Source organism: Simochromis diagramma, unplaced genomic scaffold, assembly GCF_900408965.1.
Source record: "Simochromis diagramma unplaced genomic scaffold, fSimDia1.1 OVJJ01000603.1, whole genome shotgun sequence".
NCBI lineage: Eukaryota > Metazoa > Chordata > Actinopteri > Cichliformes > Cichlidae > Simochromis > Simochromis diagramma.
Window position 1 is genome coordinate 21,300,751 of NW_024387414.1, and position 25,890 is coordinate 21,326,640.

At 39.9% G+C, this 25,890-nt stretch overlaps 1 protein-coding gene across 12 annotated transcripts in view; it reads left to right on the forward strand.

Moving 5' to 3' along the window:
- The window catches only part of mybpc3 (myosin binding protein C3), a 37,856-nt gene extending 12,603 nt beyond the window's left edge, over positions 1–25,253 (forward strand). For 7 of the 12 annotated variants that reach the window (XM_040010801.1, XM_040010803.1, XM_040010805.1 and 4 more), the window contains 22 exons: positions 1–133; positions 1,628–1,630; positions 1,747–1,871; positions 1,975–2,080; positions 4,356–4,522; positions 5,909–6,074; positions 6,162–6,268; positions 6,383–6,412; positions 6,497–6,636; positions 7,437–7,508; positions 8,973–9,132; positions 9,285–9,389; positions 9,509–9,697; positions 13,434–13,568; positions 13,663–13,830; positions 13,951–14,039; positions 14,870–15,065; positions 15,202–15,341; positions 18,188–18,347; positions 18,436–18,581; positions 23,623–23,809; positions 24,837–25,253. In XM_040010801.1, the coding sequence (XP_039866735.1) occupies positions 1–133; positions 1,628–1,630; positions 1,747–1,871; positions 1,975–2,080; positions 4,356–4,522; positions 5,909–6,074; positions 6,162–6,268; positions 6,383–6,412; positions 6,497–6,636; positions 7,437–7,508; positions 8,973–9,132; positions 9,285–9,389; positions 9,509–9,697; positions 13,434–13,568; positions 13,663–13,830; positions 13,951–14,039; positions 14,870–15,065; positions 15,202–15,341; positions 18,188–18,347; positions 18,436–18,581; positions 23,623–23,809; positions 24,837–24,898 (2,786 nt within the window). In that variant the 3' untranslated portion in view covers positions 24,899–25,253. The remainder of the gene's footprint in view (positions 134–1,627; positions 1,631–1,746; positions 1,872–1,974; positions 2,081–4,355; positions 4,523–5,908; positions 6,075–6,161; positions 6,269–6,382; positions 6,413–6,496; positions 6,637–7,436; positions 7,509–8,972; positions 9,133–9,284; positions 9,390–9,508; positions 9,698–13,433; positions 13,569–13,662; positions 13,831–13,950; positions 14,040–14,869; positions 15,066–15,201; positions 15,342–18,187; positions 18,348–18,435; positions 18,582–23,622; positions 23,810–24,836) is intronic. The other 5 variants (XM_040010810.1, XM_040010813.1, XM_040010812.1 and 2 more) reach the window with 3 other exon arrangements.
- Positions 25,254–25,890: the final 637 nt, after the last annotated feature.

Below are 25,890 nucleotides of genomic sequence, written 5' to 3' on the forward strand. Positions count from 1 at the left end.
CTTTCCTCAAAAAGCTGGATCCTGCCTACCAAGTGTCAAAGGGCCACAAAATAAAACTGGCCGTTGAGGTTGCCAATTCAGATATTGAGGTGAAGTGGCTGAAAAACGGGCAAGAAATTCAACCAACTGGAAGGTCTGAATACACCCTACCTGTGCACCTTTGCTAAGTTTTATTTTTATAGATGCAAGTATTTTATCTTAATCAGGGCCTCATGCCTCAGTTTGCAGGGTGAGCTGAGGGATACTTAAAATGCATGCAGCCTTCTGAATGAGAAAGTGAACGCTGTTTTATTTCTAAAGTTTGAAATAACTCTGCAAAAAAAAGAATCTGGTTTTTAGCAGGTCTTAAAATTAGTTAAATACAATTAAAGTCAGATGAACAACAGCACATATTATATATTACACTGTGTCAGTATTTATGTAACAAAGATTAAGGTGCGATGGAAGAGGAGTGTGTGGAAAAACTAAGTAACACTTCCACAGGAATTTGATTGATCATCGGTAAATGTGAGCGGCTTTATAAAAGCAGATGTTTTGGCAGTTTCTAGATCTGGAGCATTCAGATATATTTTAACACAATGAGAAGCAGGAAAGAAAACATCAGTGATCTTAGAGAAGCTATCATTGTTGCACATCAATCTTCACTTCAAACACGTTAAAGTCTGTCATTCTGCATTGGGGAAGATTATATTCAGTTGTAAAACATTTAAAACAGCTGCCGATTTTCCCACGAGTGGACGTCCCATCAAATTCACCCCAAGGCAGAAAATTTGGAAAAACCCAACAACTACAACTCAGACTCTTATATGTTAAATGCTAAAGTTTGTTACAGTACAATCAGAAAAAGACTGAACAAGGCTGGCTTGCTTGGAAGGGTTGCCAGGAGAAAGTCTCTTCTTTCTAAAAAGATCTTGGCAGCATGGATTAGGTTGCATAGTTGCATCTCAACAAACCACGAGACTTCTGCAACAATGTCCTCTGGACAGACGAGACCAAAGTGAAGATGTTTGGCCAGGTGGTGGAGGGGGTGATGATTTAGGGTTGTTTTGCAGCTGCAGGAATTGCAGTCACTGAATTGACCATAAACTCCTCTGTGTACCAAAGTGTTCTGGAGTCAAATATGTCAAAATTGCCAAAACTGGGCCATGCAAAAGGACAATGATCAGCAAAAGAATCAAGGTGTTGCAATAATCCAGTCAAAGTCCAGACCTCATGGGCATAAATAAATGCCCACAAGCCTCAATGACCTGTAGCAATGTTGCAAAAAAGTGGGTCAAAATTCCTCCACACCAATGTGAAAGCTTGATAAAGTCATACCGAAAATGATTACTTCACATTATTGCAACTAATGGTCTTTCCACAAGCTATTGAATCATGGGCTGTGCTTACTTTTCACACACTGCTTCTGCATTTTGCAGTTCTTTTTAATGTGTTGTTGTTCATCTGAAATTCTATTTAAATCATTTTAGAAGATGCTCAGGGTGGCTTTTTATTATATTCTGTTGCAAAACTTTAGGAAGAACATACTTAACTATATTACTGATTGTTTTTCATTTCTCTCTTTTGCCTCTCCATGACCAACTTCCCTATTTTGTGCCTTTATTGCGTCATTTGGTTAAATCGATAGCAAGTAAGTGTCATAAGTAATACAAAACATTTCCTTTCCTTCTCACACGCTATATTGTGGTTTTAAAAAACAAATAAAAACAGTGTTTTCATTGTGTGATAATCTTCCTCCCTGTCAAGGTACATATTTGAGAGTGTTGGCAACATGCGGTACCTCACCATCAACCACTGCTCCCTGGCAGATGATGCAGCATATTCCTGTAAAGTGGGAGATGAGAAGTGCACCACTGAGCTCTTTGTTAAAGGTATTTGATGTTTTGAGAACATTCACAACATACCAGTTCCAGCACAGGTATGCAAAAACAGAGATGTTCAGCTAAATCACATGTTCTTATCTGTTTTGTGCAGAGCCTCCTGTCCTGGTAGTGAAAAATCTGGAGGATCAGATGGTCATGAAGGGTGAGCGGGTGGAGTTAGAATGTGAAGTCTCAGAGGAAGGAGCAAATGTTAAATGGTTAGATGTTTTTCTTTACACTCATGGCTAAGCAGCCAGTAACTGATCATCCATGTCCCAATTTATAAAAAAGTGAATAATCATTATTAAATAAAATAAATGAATCATGACTGAATAAAAAAGTATTCAAAATGCCATCTACCATTAAATTAATTATATTTAATCGGGTTAAATTTAGGCTCTCTTTTAATTTGCTGGATCCTTAACAGTTGCTCAGACACCCCACAGATGGCATCTGAGGATGTCATGTCTGCAGATAGATACCAGGCCTCAGTGTGGGAAGTGTTGCTACCAGCTGTGAATTATCATCTCAATGAAAAGGTTGCATGAGCCATTCAGTATGTCCCTCATGACCTTTACCTGAAGAAGAAAGTTGCTGCTACAAATGTATACAAGCTATTATTGTCTGGCCAGTGTAGGTTTGTTGAAACAAAGTACAAAGATTAAATGTATCAGATATACCACCTCTGTATTACAGTTCTCTGTGGTTCTATGTATTCCTGAATTACCTGTTAATCTGAAAGGTCACCTTGTGTATTTAATGGAGTGACGCAAGTAGACCTAAACCTGCCAGTAAATTGAGCGAAGGAAATGTGTGATTGTGTAACTAAAATGCAAAAAAACAAAAAGAAACAGGTGGTTGTAACAAAGTGAGAATCATCTGAAAGTTCCAACTTTTGCTAAAGCGATAAAATAAGTGTATAACACAGGACTGCAGCCAAAATGCTTCAAACAAATAGTCAAACCTGAATTATTTTGCAAAAATGGCCCAAACTGGCATGTATATTAATTTGTACATGGTCCATCTAACTAAACAATGTATCCCATTTGCTGAAGTTGGGCTTGTGTGAATTCAAATCAATTCTGAAATGCAATGTAAACTTTCTAACTTAAGATATTGTCTTTATTTCACCTATTGACCTGTACTCTGACCTTGGATTCTGGAAGCAGGAAATCTGTAATGTTGCAATGTAAAGTTACATGTTGTTTAAAGTGTATCACCCAGAATAACATTTTAAATTTTGTTCCACCGCATACTATGAAAAGTACACAAAAACTCACCAATGAAATGCACTGAACCATAATCAGACATGTTGCTAAGTGATGAAACCAACACGTGTGTCATAATATTTTTAAGTGATGAAACAGATGAAATTTCTAAATGTCAAAACATCCCACAGGTCAGTGCTAAACCACCTAACATTGAAATATTAATCATTCAAGCTCTTTTATCTCAAGGGATGACTCAGTCATGTGTCTAAACATAGCAGGCAACTAAGCAAAGAAGTCATTTTAACTGTAACTCCTTAAGCTTTTTGTTACTAGCAGCCTGTTGCAAAAACAAGTAGTTTGTGGTGCGTGGTATGCAGTGTGTTCTTAAAAAATCTAAGGAATTTGGGCAAGTGGAGGACAAAAAAAGAAAGAACCTGGCTTAAAAAAATGTCTGCAGTAGATTAACAATATCTGACAGTCGTGTCCTTAAGATACAGGGGAAATGTCAGCTAAGCCCTGACACTGGCCCTTCAGTTGATCAGTCTAGTGTTCATCAAATCCTCATCACAAATGGTCTCGGTGGAAGTTTGGCTGACAAGAAGTCATTCTTGAGGAAGTGAAACAGGATAAAAAGAAGCCTGAGATTAGCAAGTTTACCTCAGTTGGACAGAAAGTAAGGTCTGATGAAGTGATGAATCCATATTAAAATTTGTGGGTACAAATAATCATCAGTGCATATGGAGGAGGTCAGGAGAGAGCTTCAACAGTGAGTATCTGCAGCCATCTGTAAAGCACGGTGGAGGCTCTGTCATGGTTTTGGGACTGCATTTCAGACAATGGTGTTGGGGATCTTGTCAAAATGGAGAAAGATTGATGAATTAAATACTGATTAAATACAGAAAAGTATCCTCAGATTTTGATTTAGTGTGCAGTGCCAACTTACTTACTGTGATTTTGCCTTATGCTACATTTCCACGTATGTTGGCACATGGTTTAGTAACATGTTTCACCATCTATTTACCATTTTCCTAGCAACATATTATGTACTGTACATAATATGATGCGAAATGTAACAAAAATCTAACGTCTAGCCGATTAGCTGTTTTAATTGTCATACTAGGATTCAGTGACATCAACATCCACAAGACGTAGTGCATTTTACCTCAAAAGTAGGCAACCTCTGAAAAATGGTTGAGCAGTGTAACTAGCTCTTTTTATCTGAAACGTTTCACCATGTTTGTTGATCATATTAATTTTAATTGTGGTTTTAATTTCTGTTCAGGGAGAAAGATGGTGTGGAGCTGACAAGAGACGAATCTTTCAAGTATCGCTTCAAGAAAGACGGCTGCAAGCACGTGCTGATCATTAACGAGGCCACCAAAGAAGACTGTGGCCACTACAAGGTTAAAACAAACGGTGGCGAATCTGTGGCAGAAGTCCTGGTGCAGGGTGAGTGTCAGTTACGCCGTACAAACCATATGAACCATTTTTGTCAGTGATGAATTCTTCAAGGACGCATTCCCATACCTTGCCAGTAGCTCCGTGGCCTTGCCACTCTTGGTCTGTGGTCTATCTTTAGGATATAGCACCTATCATTGTCCCAAGGTTGCTCCACAGATGTAAGAGCACATGTAAGCTAAAGTTAGAAGACATATATTTCACCTAAAGGGCAAAGAGTACTTTGTGGTTTGAAAGTATGTTTTATTATTAGATGGTAGATTTTCCTCTAGTACCAAGTCACAGCAGCTCGGTGATGCTGATGTAGGATCCCCGCTGGGCACAACTGAATTTTGTAAGTCTCCTTTTGAGAAATTAGTTAGATTTGGAACTTTTCTTTTCAATACCATGATGGTCTTTGGTATATTTAAGACAAGTGTCTCTTTGAAGGTGATTAGATGTTTTATTTTTAATTCCACAGGTGATCTAGAAATAATGGGTGGAGACTGTTCAAACTCATCCATACACGGACGTAGGCAAAATTCATTAAGAAAAATCTAGTTAGTTTTCCCTGTAACCATCTCAGCACCATTATCTGACAGAACAAAACGTTCATCAAAATCCCTCTAAAAGAAAAGATTATCACACAATGGTCATCAACATCTGTTTAAAATTTCTTCACTTTATATTGAATATGCATGCTCTCTCCTTTGGATATGTTGTTTTGTGTGTGTGTGTGTGTGTGTGTGTGTGTGTGTGTGTGTGTGTGTGTGTGTGTGTGTGTGTGTGTGTGTGTGTGTGTGTGTTTCAGAGGTGTGTGTAGATATAAACCTGATCTTTGCTCTTTGTTGGCCTTTTAATTGAAAAGCGAGCCTGCCAAGAATTACCAGCTGCTATCGTGTTGCAGGGATCAACACCTCAGTCCACAGTAGAGCTCCCATTATAATGCCATTGGACATTCCCATCATATATGCCCTACCTAGCAGTGAGCTGACGTGAAACTGTTGTAACCTTTAAAAGGAGCGCGGTGTGAGATATCTCACCCAGATAACAATTTCCCTGGGACAACTTTAATAACCCTCTTGTACATTATTTCATCTGATATACAGTAATAACCCGAAGCTCCTGCATATGGTCCTCATATCCTCATATCTTGCCACTTTATTTTCTACTATAAATCTAATTAACTATTCCTCTTGTGTCTGTAGCTAAGATACAACACACAGAGGAGACCCTCATGCTCAAAATCATTATCACATTATCCACGCGTACAGTCGCTGGAGCTTTTATTTTTTTTAATCATATTATCCTCACAAGCTATCAACTAAACCTGGCGTCTCATAAAGCAGAAGGCCTGCTGTTATCTGCGCTCTGAGCCTGTGTTTTCTGAACATGTAGAGAAAGAGCTGGAAGTCTACCAGAGCATCGCAGACCTCACAGTGAAGGCAAAAGATCAGGCGGTTTTCAAGTGCGAGGTGTCAGATGAGAACGTGAGGGGAACCTGGTACAAGAATGGCGTCGAAGTCAAGCCTGATGCCAGAGTGAACATCACGCATATTGGCAGGTGAGGACATGTTTGCATGTGGTAATGCGTGTTCGGTATGCTGCCTGCACTCCATGACGCCACAAGCTAAAGTTTTTGACCCCGTAGGATCCATAAACTGACCATTGATGACGTCAAACCGGAGGATGAGGGGGACTACACATTTGTGCCAGATGGCTATGCTTTCAACCTCTCTGCTAAACTAAATTTCTTGGGTAAAATGTGTGCTTTTATATTCTTACACTTTAAAATTAGAATCTCTTTAGAGACTCACATGTTCAAATTTTACTTAAATAACTTATTTAATTGTTTTTTTCTTGATTTCCAAGAGGTGAAGATTGATTATGTGCCACGCCAAGGTACACAGCCACCAACTTACGCAGATTGTACCAGTCATAATACAAAATATTTTTCCATTTTAACCATTTACATTACATTCACAGATCCTCCTAAGATCCACTTAGACTGTATGGGACGCACCACCGAGTCAACCATTGTGGTGGTGGCTGGCAACAAACTACGTCTGGACGTCCCCATCACTGGAGACCCAGCTCCAACAGTGATCTGGACCAAAGGAGAAAAGGTAAGACAAATGGAAGGCTTGTGCTATTAATCATTAATTAAGACATGTGCCACCAGTCCAGAGTTATATAGGTAAGATTTGAAATCTGAAAAAAAACCCACTTCATTCATTACCAAAGACACACTGATCAATCACAACATTAAATCACCTACGTGACAGCGTACAGGTCACTGTTGTGCCACCAAAACTGTTCTGACCCAGGTGGGACCTCCGAGGTTGGATAGCAGAGCCTACAAGCTCAATTTGATTGAGATACAGGGATCTCAGAAGCCAGGAAAAAAGATCTTTTTGTTTGGTTTTGCTGGGTGAGGTGGCTGGATGCCATCAGGGAGTGCTATCATCATGGGGGTGCATGTCCTTAAATAATGTAACTGCAGTGCAATGAGAAAATGAATGTTGTTCATTTTACCTGTCTGCAGTTTCAGTGTTGTAGCTGATTAGTTTATATTTGTAGCTGATTATTTTATATTTGAAAGACATACTAATACTGCATTTTAAAAATAAATGCAACAATATGTTACATGCTTCCAATATTAAACAAGCCAAGGAGGTATATTTTCATCAAATTGCTTTTGATAATCTAAAGTGGCACAGGCTAGTTCTTCCATATTGATATCATGCAAACTAATACATTCCTCCCTACTTTGGCTTGTAAACTTTGATGCTTTCACCGAGCTGAGTAAGCACAGTGCTGCTAATGGCTTCCAACAGTGATGCTAGCTGTAGTTTGCAAGTCTTTGATTTGAGGGGACCCTCTCTGTCCTCTTTGGCTTTTAAGGCTTTGCTCTGCTCAAATGTAGGCTAGTTCTGTAAAACCCGGTGGAGATGACAAAGGAGGGCATACAACCTCTTGGACCACGAAGGATGGGGAAGTAAGTGTACTTTTCATTATATGCTTATTTTTTGTTTGTGTTTTTTTCACTCACGCCAGCACTGCCAGCGCATGCCTCAGTTTCTACGCATGTGCACTTGCTGACCTTTACAAGCTTTTGTGACACATAAACAGTAACGTCACATGTCATGCATTTAGATTTGCAAATGTATTGTAGAAATGTGCTGTAAACCTGCTGTCTTACAGCTTGAGCTTTGAAAAGACTTTAACAAGAAAACCTCAAAGAGCAGAAGTAACAATTGTAAACTAATACATGGATTTTCTTAAAAACACTTTATCCAGTGAATACCATGGTTTTTTCCTTCCTCTGTGTCAGTTTTAAACACTAAGAACAGGATAAAACTGCATGCAGAGTTCATCCATGTCACTAAGGTAAGAGCATGTTATGACTCTTCCCTAAGACAGACAGAGGGCACAGGAGGCTAAGCAGCAAGTACAATGTGTACAGTATGGAAAAGGTATAAACCATATGAGCATGAAAACGACATTTGGAAGCTCTCTTGCCACAAGGGGTCACGACAGCAGGTAGTTCCACATGTCTGATTTGGCAGAGTTTTTTGCCTGATGCAACTCCAATGGGGATATTTGTATCTAGTTGAAAATGAGCTAGCAACCTTTTGTTTGGCAAGCAAATGTGTTAACTGCTACACAACTGGAGATAAAATATGCAACTAAATACTAGATTCCAACATTAAATGTAGTAATTGAGAAATATTGTGAAGGTATAATATTAAGTTTGTCATAAAGGAAGCAAGAGCAGCATCACCTCAATCCGGTATTGGTCAAGAAAAAAATTCAAATGGTTAATACTATCAGTCAGACCAGTATGTTATATTAGTATTTTAAAGTTCACCTACTCTGAGACTTAATCTGAAGGTTTTTTACTTTCTATTTTAAAAAAATAAGAGGAATTAATTAGCTCATGAAATTAGATTTCAAATTAGATCTTCAAGTTGCAAAGCAGCAAATTGACATGCTAAATTGTATATTCATGGAAATAATAATGAAAGCATTCAGTGTCTGCATTCATAAAAGCTGATAAATGACTTCAACAAAGTCAAGAAGAAAGGGGAGAAACACCCTTCAAATACGTTATGAGAGTTGAATTTGCATGGTTTGTCCACCATAGGGCACTCTGCAGTTTCCTTGTCAACGACACATGTTTGCAACACTACAAACCACCAGCAGATGTGAGTAGAGTGAGGCAAAGTGTAAAAAAAAAATAATTTTAACAAATATTAACTACACAAATGGCAGTGTAAAATATTAGCTGATACACTTGGATTTTTTTTTTTTTAAATCAGCAAATATTGTTATTTGTATTCGTCTTAAAAGTCATAATTGATCCGGCTACAACTATCATTTTTAAGAAAGTGCAGCACAAATTCCCAAAAGAAACTTTGCTCAATATAATCGAGTAACTTTCATGGTTGTCCTCATGTAGGTCGTCACAGAGGGAGATGGTAGGGTCCATGTGGAAACCACCAAGGGCCACTGTGTCTTCACTATTGAGTGTGCTGAAAGGCAGGATGAGGGAATCTACTCTGTTGTGGTTCGAAACCCTGCTGGGGAAGATACAGCAGATATCCACGTGAAAGTTGTCGGTAAGACATCTTTTATCATTATTCTCCCTACCAAAGCCCCAGCAATACCAATTAACACACACCAACAGCCATCAAAGTTGTAAATTTATGAAATTTATCTATGAATGTCAAACTTTCTTCTGACAAAAAGAAGAGTAATGTTTCTCCTCCAGATGTTCCTGATCCTCCCATGGCTCCCACAATCCTCAGTGTGGGTGAAGATTCCTGTGTCGTTCAATGGGAACCCCCTCTGTTTGATGGTGGCCAGCCAATAATTGGTAAAAATAACTTCTAATGGGCTTTATTTCATAATAATATGAGCCATTTTCTTTTTGCATCTTCCTTTATTTTTCCTTGGAGACACCAAGCCAATGGCAACACACATTTGAATTTGCAGGGTATGTGCTGGAGAGAAAGAAGCTGAAGAGCTACAGGTGGATGAGACTGAACTTTGACCCCTACCCTGAAACCACCTATGAAGCCAAGCGTATGATAGAAGGTGTGCCGTATGAGATGCGAGTCTATGCTGTGAACAGCATTGGTATGTCTCGTCACAGTCCAGCCTCTCAGCCATTTGTGCCAATCGGTGAGTCCGTGAATTTATCTTTAGATTAAATAAACAGAAATAATTGAAACACTGAAATGGATAAGTGGATGTTCCATTTTCATTCAGGTCACTTTCATGAAAAGGTTGATTGATGAGTTGTCTTGGTTGTAAAGACAGATTGTGATAACATTGGCATGTTTGACTTGAATAAGTTGGGTCATGCAAGTTCCAGTGACTTAGTCAGTCTAACGTTTCACTCAGGTCATAGGGCTAGGGTGACTTGTAATGTGGTCATGAGTTCAGGGTCTGTGAACTGTGCATGTAACAAATTAAAAAACAAAAACATGATGATGCAAAGATCATCTCTGAGTTAACTCAGGAGTACAGAGCATGTCTGTTGGCTATAAGGAAGAAGTGGCATTTCTGTGGTATAACGCAAACATGAGTAAATAGTCACTGAGACACCGAACGCATGTCAGGCTCCTATGATATTGATTTAGAATGGACTTTTAATTAAAACAATTGATAGTCTATGACTAGTTCATCAATAGTCTACTGGGCTGCAGGCACACCAGTTCAGCTCCTGGGCTCCTCTTCTCCAGATCTATGCTGCTGTACTAGCTGCAGTATGCAGTTTAGCATTGTTTTACTGAAATATATGACACAATCTGGATGGGAGCAAGTGTAGCTCTAAAATCTGTATATACAGACTTTAGAGGTATTGATGGTGCCTTGCCACATATGCAAGCGCCCAGTTCCACAGCCAAACAAGGTTTGGAGTTAGATGCACTCTTTATGACTGTCACTTTTCATTCAGCAGCTCAGGTTTTAGTTGTCTTTTATTGTGGCACTAATTTATCTAAACTGCAATCTTATCCTACACTTGTTGATTTAAGAGGGAGCATCAGTGTATCCAGATGGTCAGTCCCTCTTAAGACAGCTGATTAGGAAACTATCCATGGCATCCCTCTCTATAAATAATGGCCTGGAAGCCCTTGACTCTGCTGGGACCAGCTGCTTAACACACAGGGGGGTCACTGCTTCTGTGGAGGCTGCTGCAGAACAAGCATCGTTATTACAACAAAGACAGCAGGACGAGAAGAGAAGACTGTCAATGAGAGAAAGAAAAAGAACACATTGAAGAAGCAGATACAACCACCAGTTTAAATTAACAGCAGGACGTCTATGCACCGAGGAAAAATATGACAAAGCCTAAGCTCTCAAAGACGGCTGAGAAGAAGCCAGTGGAAGATAAGAAGTCTTTGGAACCTGTGGAAGAAACGGCAGCTGGGGCTCCAGAGAATGCACAAGCAAACTGTGAACACAGTAAAGCTGAGACAGAGGCACCTCCACCTCCTGATGCAGAACAGGAACCTGGAGCCAGTAGTGCAGAGGCAGCACCCAGTGGAGAAGAGGGAGCACCAGCTGAGGATGAAACACCAGCAAAAGGTGTCACTCTGACAGAAAGTGGTCCTCCTGCAGAGGAAGCTGCAGCCCCAGCAGTGCAGACCCCCGTGGAGCCTGCTGCTGCCGCTGAGCCAGACCCACAGCCTGTTTCCAGTAGGCATTGTTTGATTTAGGATTTTAGGATGTGATTTTTATTTGATTTTATTTTTTGTTGGATTATCATGCAGGTTTTAGAAAAAGGTTCAATCCACACTAGCAAAATCATTATGGTCATAGCTGACTGTATATTTAGGTCATGCTGGCAGTGAATTTTGATTAAGTAAATATTTGTCAGTGCACTGACTGCTCAGCAAATCATTCCCTAACACGTTTACTGGCTGTGCAGCACACACAGAAATAGTCACACAATATTTAAAACTTTACACATTTGGTTTCTACGTGTTTAAGGGCAAGATGGAGTAGCTATCAGTTTGTTCACAGCTCCGCATATGCTTTCAGTTTGTCCTCAGAGTGATAACAATAGGGCTAAACTAGCCACTAAATCAGTTCCTCCTCTGTTTCACACAAATTCTAATTAACCCATTGAAGCTGTTCTTCTAACTGTCCTCCTAAAAGAAAAGATTCAATCCAAAGATGTAAGGCCGAAAATTGACCATCTTGGTCTCTATGGATGAGAAACTCCCAGGCAAAAGAGCTGTATAGCGCTCCAGAGCCACAGGTCTGAAATCACGTGTCACACAAAGTATCACAGCCACTTGGACTTTAGCCTGGCAAGTCGAGGTCAGTCATATTCACAGACTCATATTTCACTGGATGGAAAATGATGCCTAAATCTGGCTTATGGGCTAAACGGCCATTTGATAACTAATAACATTTAATATTTAATTAATATGTCTTTGTTGTTCAAGTTAGGACAGGATTAGGCAACCTGACGCTGAATTTCATTATTGGAGATGAAGATTCTGCTAAACCCTGTGGACTATATAAGACCAATAGCTCATCTTCACATACCTCCCACTACAGCTGCCTGAGTATAATCTGTGTATGCTAACAAGAACTTACACAAGTGCATACTGAATTTTACTTGATGGTCTACCACTGCTTCTTAAACACAGAAATGTAATAAATACTGTCGATTATTATCTTATTGGATGTAGTCAAGCTTATACTAGCAAGCTATATATACAATTATAGAGTGTAGAGGAACACTGCAGGAAAGAAAGATGCAAATTAGCCCAAATATCTATACAGAATTCATCAAAACTGCAGCACAGGCAATCCTGGATGGTCTGTTAGTAAAATTACTGCAAGGCAAACAGCATTATTGTCATAATTCAATTAAAATGCTCTAAAACCTGCTTTTTAACTAAGTATAGATCTTTGCCTTAAAAATAAATTAATTTAAATACAAGATGAGGAAAAATAGTGATTTTCTTTTCTCAGTCATTGCTTACCCGGCATGTTCTCCTTAAATTCTCTTTACATTAGAGTTTTAAATATTTTTATTCAGCCATAAACTGACACACAAAATAGGACTCAGTGAGATCCACTAATATAGATTATGGTGATTTCTGATGCAAAGGGTATCTGGGGTCATGGAGATTTTACATTTTAAATGTACAGTCGAGAGCATTTAATAACATTCACACTATGTAGAGCCTATATTAAAAATCTCACATTATACTGCATTTAGCAACACAACATTCATCTTCACTCAAATATTAACATCATCTCTAAAAAATATCTACAAAAGGCCTTTTTATCATCAATGTGATCAATTGTAAGAGGACAAAAAGTTTGTGCATTAATATATAATATATATGATCCCTAAATTCTAAAGCTCTCTGTCACTGTCCTGAAACTGATGACAGACTGATTGTGAAAGAATTTATTTTAAATAAAATGAATGACAAACTAGCATCTACCTGGGGTTTCAAGAAAGACGTAATGTGCAGCAAAAGTGGAGGAAATGGAGAGAAGACCTGTTCCTCATAACTAACCTGAGGTTTGAGTTAGCCCTCTGGCTTTGAGCTTTTCCTCATTACAGGGTTCACAAATTTTACTAGGCCTCCTTTTTTGGAACAGGACCCTAAAGTGTAATGAAATGCAATTTAATAGGTAGACTTTAAGAAAGGAGATTTTTTTTTTTTCTTACTGTCTATGACTTGGAGCTTGCTGACTTGACCTGGTGTGGAACAAAAGAAAAGGAAAGCTGCAGTGTAATGTGATGATGGCTCTGAAGAAGGGTTAAATAATCTTGTACTGATTATTGTCATCCACTTGTCGAGTAATTAATTAAAGTAATGTATTTCTTTAAAGCTCTAGCTGACTCAAAGGGACATTTATGTGCTCTGTGCCTCTTCCTCAGCCCCTACAAGCGAGCCCCTTGGACTGTGCGTCGACGACGTCAGTGACACTTCTATCACGCTGAAGTGGCGGCGGCCTGAGAGAATTGGCTCAGCTGACCTTGAGGGCTATGGGATTGAGTACTGCAAGGAGGGCAGTATGTACCGGAGCAAGTTGCATTTATGCTAATTTCCACATCATAACTCTGTGATTTGAGTTTATTTGAATTTTGTTGTGGTTTCTGGCAACAGCTGATGAATGGATACCAGCAATGGAGGGTCTGACAGAGAGGACGTCGACGGTGATCAAAGGCCTCACCACCGGAGACAAGCTGCAGTTCCGTGTGCGAGCCTACAACATGGCGGGACCCAGTGCTCCCGCCACTCTGGCTCAGCCCGTCACCATCAGAGAGATTATGCGTGAGTAATTATAGATTACACGCTTCATTATTCGCTTACATCCTTTAGTTCCCTACGTGGACGTGATACACAATACTCAGCCATTTTTTCATACTCTTATTTTGTGTTTTATTTTCACAGAACGCCCTAAAATTTGGCTTCCCAGAAATCTCCGTCAGACTCTTATCAAGAAAGTTGGAGACACCATGAACATCGTGATTCCATTTCAGGTGGCTTCATGAACACATGAAACACAACAAGGGTTACCTATGTTTGATATCAAAGTAAAACATGACTGATGTCTTTATCATTATTGGTCATATCTGGTGGTCATATCAGTGTGACTGGATGGATAAAAAGGTAGGATTATTTCACCTTTCTCAGCACGGACATAAAAAAATGTAAACCTTGGTCTAAAGACGGCGCCAGGTCAAAAGTCACTTTCATGTTAACAGGTAGGCTGTCAGTAATTAAGAATGTGGCCACTTAAGAATCTGCTCTTTGGAATCTGGAAACTTCACCTGTAAGGTCAGATAATTGCTTGGAAAACTTGTTTGGGGGAAAATTCACAGTAGTTTCCTCAAAAGTACTTAAGATTTTTAATTCTGGATCAAAGCAGTGTAGTGATGCCACTTTGAGGTCAACCACTTTTAAAATGAGGTGCCTTTGATATTGACCATAGACTGGTCCAGGTCCAGGTCTGAAAAGGGAAGCCACAGTAGAAATGTTTTGAACCCACACTCTAATGGACCAGCAGGGGGTGAGTCCTGAGTTTGTAAAAAGAAGACAGGTTGTACTGAAGTCTATAGAGAACTGCTCCTCATCTCCCTCACTCTATCACCTCAGCCCTGATTGTGTTCAAAGAAGGAGTTTGCAGTTTTGTTTTGACAAGCTGACCAACTGTGGCAACGCTGAGCAATGTTCTGTTTATGAGCTGCTGTTTGAACTTGTAAGTGTGACAGGAGAGAGCTGAAAGGTTGCTTTTCTTGTCTCTTATTTGCAGACAAACACAGAAGCAATCTGAGTTACAGCCATTCCTTTCTCTTTTCTTGTGATGCAGGGGAAACCCAGGCCAAAAGTCACATGGAGCAAAGATGGGGAGCCCCTAGATCCCACATTAGCTAGTGTTAGGAACAGTGAAGTTGACACGATCTTCTTCATCCGCAAAACAGAGAGAAAACATTCTGGGAAGTATGAGCTCCAGGTGCAAATTGAAAACGTGGAGGACAAAGCAGCAGTAACACTGCAGGTCGTTGGTAAGCAGAACTGAACAAATGGAGAGCTACGTTTGACTTCTAATCGGAGTATAAAAAATCACTGCATTAAAACAGCACCACAGATGTTTTGTCAGTGGGCACTGAATGAGAGCTCCTATTTTTTTTCCTTCTACAGACCTCCCAGGCCCTCCTGAGGCTCTAAAGATTGTTGATACCTGGGGTTTTAATGTGGCGCTTGAGTGGAAGCCTCCAAAGGACAATGGAAACTGTGAAATAACCGGTTACACCATTCAGAAAGCCGACAAGAAGACTATGGTGAGACTGCGCTAGAAAGCTTTTTGGAGTCCAGCTGGATCCAAACACTAGTTCTCGCTTTTGCTTTTAGCATGTTTTTCCATGCTTTTCCACCCAATAATAAGCAGCTAAATTCAATAAAAGTAGAGATTAATTTAATGTATTAATTTACCTAATACTTTCCTGTCCCTTTTTCCACCTTTCAGTACCAAAAGTTACATAGAGCAGACGTTCAGGTTAGGAAAATCCTGGTGGACAGAATCTATTGGAAGCACTTTTGCTCGACTTTCTTGTGGTACCATGCCTGTTCCAACTTTATGGTACCTGTGCCAGTAATAGAAATTTGTGCAATATGTTCCACATGGGGAACCTTTGGTAATTTTTGTTGCTAGTGCGTTTCTCCAGTGGTCAGGTTAGGTAGAAGAGATAATAACACTCAAATCTAAATTTCTTTCTCCCTGGCCCAACCGTCTGTGGTCCTGGATGAGGTCAGATTAATATTTTAGTCTCCCTCCTGGAACATATCCTCTAATTACAGCAGCTTATGCTGAACATGCAGTTTCTGCTGGCACACGGGAGAAGTTTGGTTTCTGGAATTTGTATTTGGAAACATCTGCATAGTTTTGTTACCTAAATGTAACCAAACTATTTTTTAAGTTAACAAAGTCTAAATATAAGTCAGCAGTTAACAAAGATTTATTAAATCAATGAAGCTCGGGACTCTCAAGCAAGCCCTACTTATCCACCACAGCCTGCTCCCAGCACCAACTTAGTCAGTCAGTATATTACAGTTGTGGTCAGTTTACATACAGTTTTTAAGTTTACATAAACTCATCATGGGCATAAATGGTAACGGTAAATGGCCTGTATTTGTATAGTGCTTTACTAGTCCCTAAGGACCCCAAAGCGCTTTACACAACCAGTCATCCACCCATTCACACACACATTCACACACTGGTGATGGCAAGCTACATTGTAGCCACAGCCACCCTGGGGCGCACTGACAGAGGCGAGTAATATTATAGTAATTTGTTTTTTAAATAATTTCTTTCAGCTGTTAACCTATGGTATTTGGTTAATTGTCCCTTATCAAGTTGCACCTTGACCAGATACTTCTGGTGGCCATCAACAAGCCTCTGGCATCACACAGACCCAATTTCTAAGGAGGCCTACACATTTTCAGTAGGGTTTAGGTCGGGAGGTTCGCAAAAAAAGCTAAACGTTTTATCCACTGCAAAGCAGGTTTTGATGTGTGTTTGGGATCATTGTCTTTTTGGAACATCCGTCTGTGTCCAAGTTTGATTATTCCGTCCACTTTGTGCAATGCAGCAGTACCACTGGTAGAAAAGCAGCCCCAAAGTATGATGTTACCACTTTGACCATGCTTAAGAGTTGGTACGTTTTACTCCTCCAAACATACCTCTTGTCATTTTGGCGAAACAGCTCAATTTTTGTCTCATCTAAGCACAAAACTTTTCTCTAGAAGTCATTTGGCCTGTTCAGGTGTGCAGCTGCAAACTTCAGTCCACCTTGAAGATGCTGATTTTGGAGCAAAGGCTTCTGCTGTGGTCAATAACCTCTCAGTCTGTGGCGATTTAAACCTTATTGTGAACGGTAACACTGGTGTTCCAACAGTTTCCAGTTAGTGGCAGCTTTGAGCCTTGGTGGTTCTCATCTGATGTTTAAATTTCTTTCTGACCTTAGCAAAATGGTAGCAGATCTAAATAACTTGTAGTTACGTACAATTGTGTAAACTCCTTATCTTGAAATCTGCAGTTGTTTAGAAACGTCTCCAAGAGACCTTCCCAATTCTACAATTCTCCTTCCTAGATCCTATTGTTAGTATTGGTTACTCCAGTGAGTGCTTGTTAAGATATAAGGCAGAACCTTTCAAAACCACTTATTAAAAAATTAAAGTGACTTTAATGGCGAACCCGTTGTGTATATTTGAGCCTTTTTGCCGACGTTTGATCCTGTGTGGATTATCGAAAACTGCAAATAAATTTGATCTTGAACACCCAATTCTTGTTTTTTAAATTCAAATTCAGACTCTTCCCAGTAACTTTCCTCTGTGGGTCACTAGTGATGTAATATCTGGCCTCCTGGCAAGAGCTCCAACTGCCACCAGCCTCCACCTCGAGCCGCCAGGAACAGTGTCAGCCAGGAATGTCCTAATCTTATCCTTGTAGCTTTGAGCTGGTCCAGATTGTCTGCACAGTGACGCAGGACCATTGTTCCCCTGCCAGCACAGCAAGTGCTCATGTTTCACTCTAGCCATTATTATTAGATCAAATTAAGTTTGCTTGCAACATAGTGAGGTAGGAGTGTTTATTATCATGTTACCAAAAACAGTGTACCTGTTATGTGGCATAGATAAAAGCACTTAGGGCAGGTGTCCTTTAGATAAACCCTTATCATGTGTTGCGAAATAAATAACCTGTGAAAATTCTCCTTTGGGTGAGCACTTTTCTCTTATCAAATCAGTAAAATCTTTGTAATGTCTCAAATACTTAACACTTAAAAAAAAAAAAAAATTTATATATATATATATATATATATATATATATATATGCGTCTCAGTGAACAAACAATATATCCTGTGTAACTTTATGTGGGCTGTGCCTTAATGTAAAGATTAAATGTCATAAAATGAAATATTATCATAGCCATCCAGAGTAGCTTCAGGTGTCCTTAAGCTGAAAACTTAAATAAGTATGAATGACACCCTTCTGGACTCTAAATAAAACCAATTTATAAAAGTATGATGATTCATTCTTTTTCCTCACTCATTCAGTTACATTTGTCTTTAAAGTGGTACTTAAACACTCAATCTGTTTTTTCGTGTGTTTTTTTTAATTAATGTGAAGGAATGGTATACAGTCCATGATCAGTACCGGCGAACCCATTGTGTTGTGTCCGACCTCATCATGGGGAATGAGTACGTGTTCCGAGTCTTTTCCATAAACCTTGTGGGCCTCAGCCCAGAGCCGTACTGCACAAAAGACAGTGTTTACATTCAGAAAACAGGTGAGCAAATATAGCCAGTGTGATGCACTTGTGGTTATGATTATATGCTCTTTGGAACTGAAAGGAAAATATCCAATTGTCCTCACAGGTATCATATACAAGCCACCCAACTACAAGGATCATGACTTCACAGAGGCTCCCAAGTTTACACGCCCTTTGGTGGACCGTTCTGTCATAGCAGGATACAACGCCACCCTAAGCTGCGCCGTGCGAGGAATACCAAAGGTCTGTAGGGTATGAATTAGATGTTTCAAAGATATTCACTTTTACTAGAATTAAATCTTGTTAAACATTTTCCTTTGCTTATATACAGTGCTTAACAATTTTTTAGACCATACATACATACATACATACATTATATATACATATATATATATATATATTTATATATATATATATTAGGGGTGCAACGATGCACAAAATTCACGGTTCGGTTCGGTTCGATACTTTGGTGTCACGGTTCGATATTTTTTCGATACAAAAAAAAATGTTCATGCCTTTTTAATTTGTCATTTATTAAAATTATAAATATATATTTTAACTCAAAAGTACAGTTTTTAAATTTAATGTTGCTGAAACAAAAGTAATTTAAAAAAATAAATATATCTCAGGGCTCTCAAAATTTCAAAATCCCTGGTAGCCCTTCGGGCAGGGACTCTTCAGTTTTTGGTAGCCCAAAATAAATGTAAGTAGCCCGAATAAAAAAGAGAGCAATTTTTTGATTGATGTTTTGTTTCCTGTTTTGTTTCCTTTACAATATTATACATTAAAGTATAATATTGTAAAGGAAACAAAACATTAATCAAAAAATTGTTGAAAAACAAATTACAACATTGTATAAAAATTACAATCATCAACTCAAATACTTGGTTCTCATTGAACAGAAATTTCTATGAACTTGTAAGAACTGTGTAGGACATGAATCAGTCTGTGTCAGATCCTGAATTTGAAATTTCCGCTGAAGTCACGGGTAAGAGGCAAGTGGAACCAAGATCTAGGCCATTTGCTTTTTGAAGTTTGCAAAGACTGCTAAATTGTGCCAGTGGTAGTTCACTCTTTGCAACATAGTACGCTGTTCTAAACAGATTTTTCAGGTTTATTTTTAGTATGTTATTTGCAATTGGTGTTTGTTCTGGGAAAGATATTGCAGACTGAGCAATAATGCATTTCTTGCATTTCTCATGGCTTCTAATGGGGGCCTTTCTTAAAATGACTGGTCCCAGTAACAAAGGCGCTTGTCGACTCAGAAATCGAGAGAAAACCAACAACACACCCGGCAGAACATTATGTTATTTACACGGGTGCACATAAGTGGTCCGCATGTGCGCATTCGCTGTCAAAATAAAAGACGCGCACCAGATAAGAAGTTGCAACGCGCGTTTGCGTCCATATAAAAAGCACTGTTTTTGTCCGCTAGAGTGGGATTTTCACGGCACATTCCGCACCACATCTCTGTGCGTTCATCATTTGTTTGAAGCCAGCTCACCTCCTGCAACCACTTTTCCGAGAATACGCGCTTCTTTTGTGGTTCGGACTCCTTCTGACATTTCTTTGGAGGTAGAGGAACACCAAAGTAATTGCTTAAAGGAGCTTCTTCGACATCTTTAAGAGTTTTAAACAAATGTCTGTCCTCCTCCAGAAAATCTTATGTATGCAAACACGCGTTGCAACTTCATATCTTGTGCGCGTTTTTTTTTTTTTTTTGACAGCGAATGCGCACCTGCGGACCACTTATGTGCACCCCGGTTATATAGCTCGTCATATTGCAGCCACAGAAATTCTTTTGTCCATGAAACCATAAAGCTGCACTTTCTTTTTACCTTATAGTCTGATTTGTCGTAACTTTTCCGTTTTGTGGTAAGCTTTTCTTTGGCTGTCACTTCTTCACCCTGACCTGTCTTATTTGGCTCAGCAGAACTAAAATATATATCCTGCTGCTTTTACACACACACACATAACGGTCAGCGATTCTCTGCGCGATCAACCTCTCATATGTTTAAGCTTGCTGCGGGAGATTTCACTTGTCATGTTTGCATAGTAAGCTAACGATTGATAAGACGATGTCAGAGGAATTGGTGCGCAAATTATCATCACTCACCAATCAGTGCTGTCGCTCTCTAGCGATTTTGCGAACCCTGTATCTGATTGAGGAATCACTCATCTTTGGAAAAGAGAGTTTATTACAGAGAAATGGCTCTTTCCAAAATAAAAGCTATACTATAGGCTTCTTCTGGGCTATATTCTCAGCAGCATATTGTAGCGGGTCAGGGCTGTTCGGGGTTCTGTTTGTACAGTTATGTTTTGTTTATGTTGCCATAGTGACGGGTGACGCCCTCTCGCTGCGACGGTGTGTCCTTCCGGGGTCAGAGGGCGCTCTGTGTGTTGTTGTTGCTGTGCGGTTGCCACGCTGAGCAGTTAGCTAGCGGCAGTGTTCTTCTGCAGATGTCAATAAATGGCTGTGCTCCCTGGCTAGCTCACAGGAAGCAAGACCAAACGATACCTCCGTCTCCTCGTTGTCTGAGCTCGCCACATTGGTGTCAGAAGTGGGATGATGGTGGCACCCCATGTTCTGACCCGAGTGACTTTTCCCCCGCCGGTCGTGACCGGCCGGTGCGCCAAAAGAAGGCACCTGGACATTTGCAAAGTGAAAGCAAAAAACAAGCGCAAATTCAAACGCGATTTCAATATGTCACATATTGACAGTGGCTCACCGATGCCAATGACATAATTACCCAGCTACATTTCCGAAAGAATGCAAAAGCATTGACATATATTTTTCCTTCCTACAATAGCCCGACGGGCAGGGCAGAGATAGATTTTGGTAGTACGACTGGAAAAATCGCTAGCCCCGGGACGTCGGGCTAGCGATTTTGCAAGCCCTGTGTTACAGGCATGGCCCTTTAAGGATGAAGCCTGATGGGAAATGTATTCGGGATGTGTGTAGCAGGACTGCCTGGTGTGTGTGTTTGAAGAGAGAGAGCGGAGAAGGGGAAAAAGTAACGGTTAGCTACAGAAGAGACGAAAAGAAAATAAATAAAAGGAATATAATAACTCCCTCGACAGCCAGAGTTGTGTCGGCGATGCTCGCTGTGAGTAAACTGTTTCAGCCCACTGTACGCGGTGTTCGTGCCTTAGAGAAGAAATAAAGTTCGGTGAAGCAGTTTCCTACGCCTCCTTCGATCTTTTTGCTAGCGGAGTTGACCTGTATAGTAAGCTGTTGCCGGCTACGAGTCAGTTACGGAACCTTCAAGTAACTGCCAGAGGTTTCCTTACTACGGTTCGGGGCCGCGGATCTGGCGCGGTAACACCTGTATCTGATTGAGGAATCACTCATCTTTGGAAAAGAGAGTTTATTACAGAGAAATGGCTCTTTCCAAAATAAAAGCTATACTATAGGCTTCTTCTGGGCTATATTCTCAGCAGCATATTGTAGCGGGTCAGGGCTGTTCGGGGTTCTGTTTGTACAGTTATGTTTTGTTTATGTTGCCATAGTGACGGGTGACGCCCTCTCGCTGCGACGGTGTGTCCTTCCGGGGTCAGAGGGCGCCTTGTGTGTTGTTGTTGTTGTTGCGCGGTTGCCGCGCTGAGCAGTTAGCTAGCGGCAGTGTTCTTCTGCAGATGTCAATAAACGGCTGTGCTCCCTGGCTAGCTCACGGGAAGCAAGACCAAACGACACCTCCGTCTCCTCGTTGTCTGAGCTCGCCACATTGGTGTCAGAAGTGGGATGATGGTGGCACCCCATGTTCTGACCCGAGTGACCCCGGCCGGTGCGCCAAAAGAAGGCACCTGGACATTTGCAGGACTTTGTGTGGGGTAATGGGGTCGTCGGAGACGACTGACCCCTTAGGTGGGGGCTATGTAGCGGGTCAGGGCTGTTCGGGGTTCTGTTTGTACAGTTATGTTTTGTTTATGTTGCCATAGTGACGGGTGACGCCTTCTCGCTGAGACGGTGTGTCCTTCCGGGGTCAGAAGGCGCTCTGTGTGTTGTTGTTGCTGTGCGGTTGCCGCGCTGAGCAGTTAGCTAGCGGCAGTGTTCTTCTGCAGATGTCAATAAACGGCTGTGCTCCCTGGCTAGCTCACGGGAAGCAAGACCAAACGATACCTCCGTCTCCTCCTTGTCTGAGCTCGCCACAATATTAAACATATCAGGTCCCCATAAGGAGAATCATGTGCTAACGGCTGTCTAAATGACTCGGGTAAAGTTTGTAGCATGCATGCTTGTTGTTTTTGTCTGCTTCCACTTGTCTTTGCACTAGGATGATGTCGGCGTAAATGTGCAGTCATATTCGTTGTGTTCCCACTAGTGCTGTCAGCGTTAATCTCGTTGAAATGACGTTAACGCCACAACACGGCAAATCTCCGTCTGTGTTGAACGCTCAGTGGATCTGCGCTCGACAGTGCAGCCTAGGCAGAGTAGTCGAACGCAGATTCACTGAGCGCTCAACACAGACAGCATCGTCAGAAGGAAAGTTGATAAAATAAATTACAAATTTTGTATTGTTCGATACATATGCGTACCGAACCGAAAGCACTGTATCAAACGGTTCAATATCGATACGAGTATCGTTGCACCCCTAATATATATATATATATATCAGGAATGCAAATAAATAAGCACTTTACATATCCTAAACTAGTACAGAGAAAACCCCACCATCAGATGACCCCCTATGAGCAAGACAGGACAAAAGACACACTGTGGAAGATTAATAATAACTAATAATTAAATGCGAAGTGGTGTATAAACACCTGGTACACCTCAGACATCACCCCAGTGATAGACAGAAGGAGTACAGAGCACTAGTGGATGAATTTGTCGAGGAGTCTGCGAGGAATCATCTGCTTCTTAAAGTGAGTAAAATGTGAGATGATGATTGACTGCACACATATCTGCATAGCCACGACAACAGGCTAAATTGGAAGCCCAAGACAGAGGCTGTGTAAATAAAGGGGGATGAGTAGATTCTATTTCCTAAGGAAGCTGAGGGAGCAGCATCAGAGCTGGTGACTCCAGCACGCTGAATGAACAAATCAGCAAAGTTGGCTCCGTGATTGGCTACAAACTGGAAACTTTTGAAGCTGTGGTGGAGAGGAAGTCACTGAACAAACTGTAATCATTATAATCTTGACCACCCTGAAATCTTTATTATTATTATTATTAGTAGTAGTATTAATCGTATTATTATTATATTATTCAATCAACATTTAAACTGCTTTCCAAAATCTTTTCCCAAAAATATATACTTACATAATTCTACTTTTCCTCCCTTATTAGCCCAAAGTAACATGGTACAAAAACAAAATGGACATCTCAAATGAAGCCAAGTACAGGATGATCAGTAAGCAAGGTGTCCTGACGCTGGAGATCCGTAAGCCCTGTCCATTTGATGGGGGAGTGTATACGTGCAAAGCAGTCAACGACAGCGGTGAAGACACAGTGGAGTGTAAACTGGAGGTTCGCCGTAAGTAGTTCATGACATGCATGTGTCCTCTTTTTCATGCCCCACTTAGACTGCACTTAGACGCACACATGAACTCATCAAATAATTAAAGAAAAATATATAAATATATTTTAGTGTTAATAGCAGAATACAAAAAACACATCCACATTTGATGTGAAATAGTTTCTTGGAAAATACTAACTGACCACACACCCCAGAAAATCTTCGACACAACAGTCTTGTATTTATGTATTTATTTCATGAGTAAAAATTGGACATTCATTAACAAAGAAAGATAAAGAAACCCATTCAGTTTGATATTTCCCCACATCCTGAATTGGCTCTCAGGCTGCACACTTACTAAGAGATAAACAAGTTTCTGCCGAAGTCCTTTGAGTCCAACTAACAATTCATTTAAATTATGAATTAAACCCGCCGAGCCTTTTCTCAGTTTTTTCTGTTAAATACTAACATTTTATGAAGTTCTTTCTGAGATAACGTCTTGGGGATTATTGGGAAATTACAGAGCTCTAAATTGTGCTGCAGAAAAATAATCCTGTTAAAAACTGATTTGCAATTTCTGTCATAACTGCAAACATAAAAATAAAATCACATTTGCACAGAGTAAAAGTTTTAATTGTCATAATTTACCCTGTCAAGCTCCAAAATAACCTGTAATATGATGATAATATGATAAATTCTTAGGAGGGATTTGACAGAGAATTATGGACTTTATTACAGTCTCCACATTTATGAGGTTTTAAATGTCCACTGAGGATGTTTAAACAGTTCAGCTGTATTCATTTATTTTTAATTCAACAATAATTATTAATTGAATCTACAGACAATCATCACCAAGCTGTGCAACTCTCCTCAGTTATGTGGAGGTGTGACTTTCAGTGAACTACAGTTCTGCTTCAGCATTTTTTAAAAACCAATAAAACAGTAAAAACACACTACAGACATTAATGTTACCTACTCAGCACCTAACAGATTAAGTAATTTTTTGTTTTGTTTTTACTGAATAAAAATCCCCCCTGCCTTGCAGCTCAAATTACTAGAGAAGATAAGAAGGAGCCCAAGAAGGAAAAAATTCAAGAAGCCAACTGAAGAGAAGATGGCATCTCAGAGTTCAGCTCCACATCCTTTTTATGTTTATGTGCTGCTTTCCTCTCCTGCAGTCATCTCACATCATGTTATCCTCACTGTTATATTAGTGTCATGTAAACCACTGGATGACAGAAGTGAATGGGGCTCACTGAATTTGCTGTTCCTTTATTTTCATTTTGCTATAAGTATTTATTATTAATTATCCCAAACAATGATCTTTATTTCAGTCTAGTTCTTGGTATTGATAACAGAGATAACAGTGTTTAGTAAATAGTATCAATATTTAGGAAAGTACTTTCTGATTTGCTGCTTGTCTGGGCTGATTTGTGTGCATAAAAATTACTTGAAAACAGAATTACTGAGTGATTTTTTTTTTCAGTCATGTAGTGTACAGAGCTGTGAGGACTATGTATTTGCTGTCTTTCTACTTTTTAATTTTTTTTCACATTTACATTTAAGATCATCAAAGTTTACACAATATTAGACAAAAATAACCTGAGTAATTCAAAACAGACTTATAACCACCGTGTTAAATCATGAATTAACTATGATTAATCACATTTTTCTTTTTGGAAAAAAGAAAACAAAACTACAGATCTCAGTCCTCAATTAAGGTCTGAGTTCTTGATTCAACAATATGAAAGGGAAAAAATGACATCTATAGGGGAGCTCCAAGGAGAAAACCACTGCTGACCAAAAAGAATACAAAAACTCATCTTAAATTTGCCAAAAAACCTCTTGTTGATCCCCAAGACTTTTGGGAAAATATTCTGTGGACTGATGAGACAAAAGCTGAACTTTATGGAAAGTTTGAGTCCTGTTACATCTTGCATTAAAACTTCATAGAAAGAACATCAACAGTAAAACATAGTGGTGGTAGTATGATGTTCTGGGGCTGCTTCGCTGCTTAGGGACCTGGACAAAATCACCATAGTTGATGAAACCATGAATTCTGCTCTCTACCAGTAAAGGAGAACATCTGGAGGTAAAGA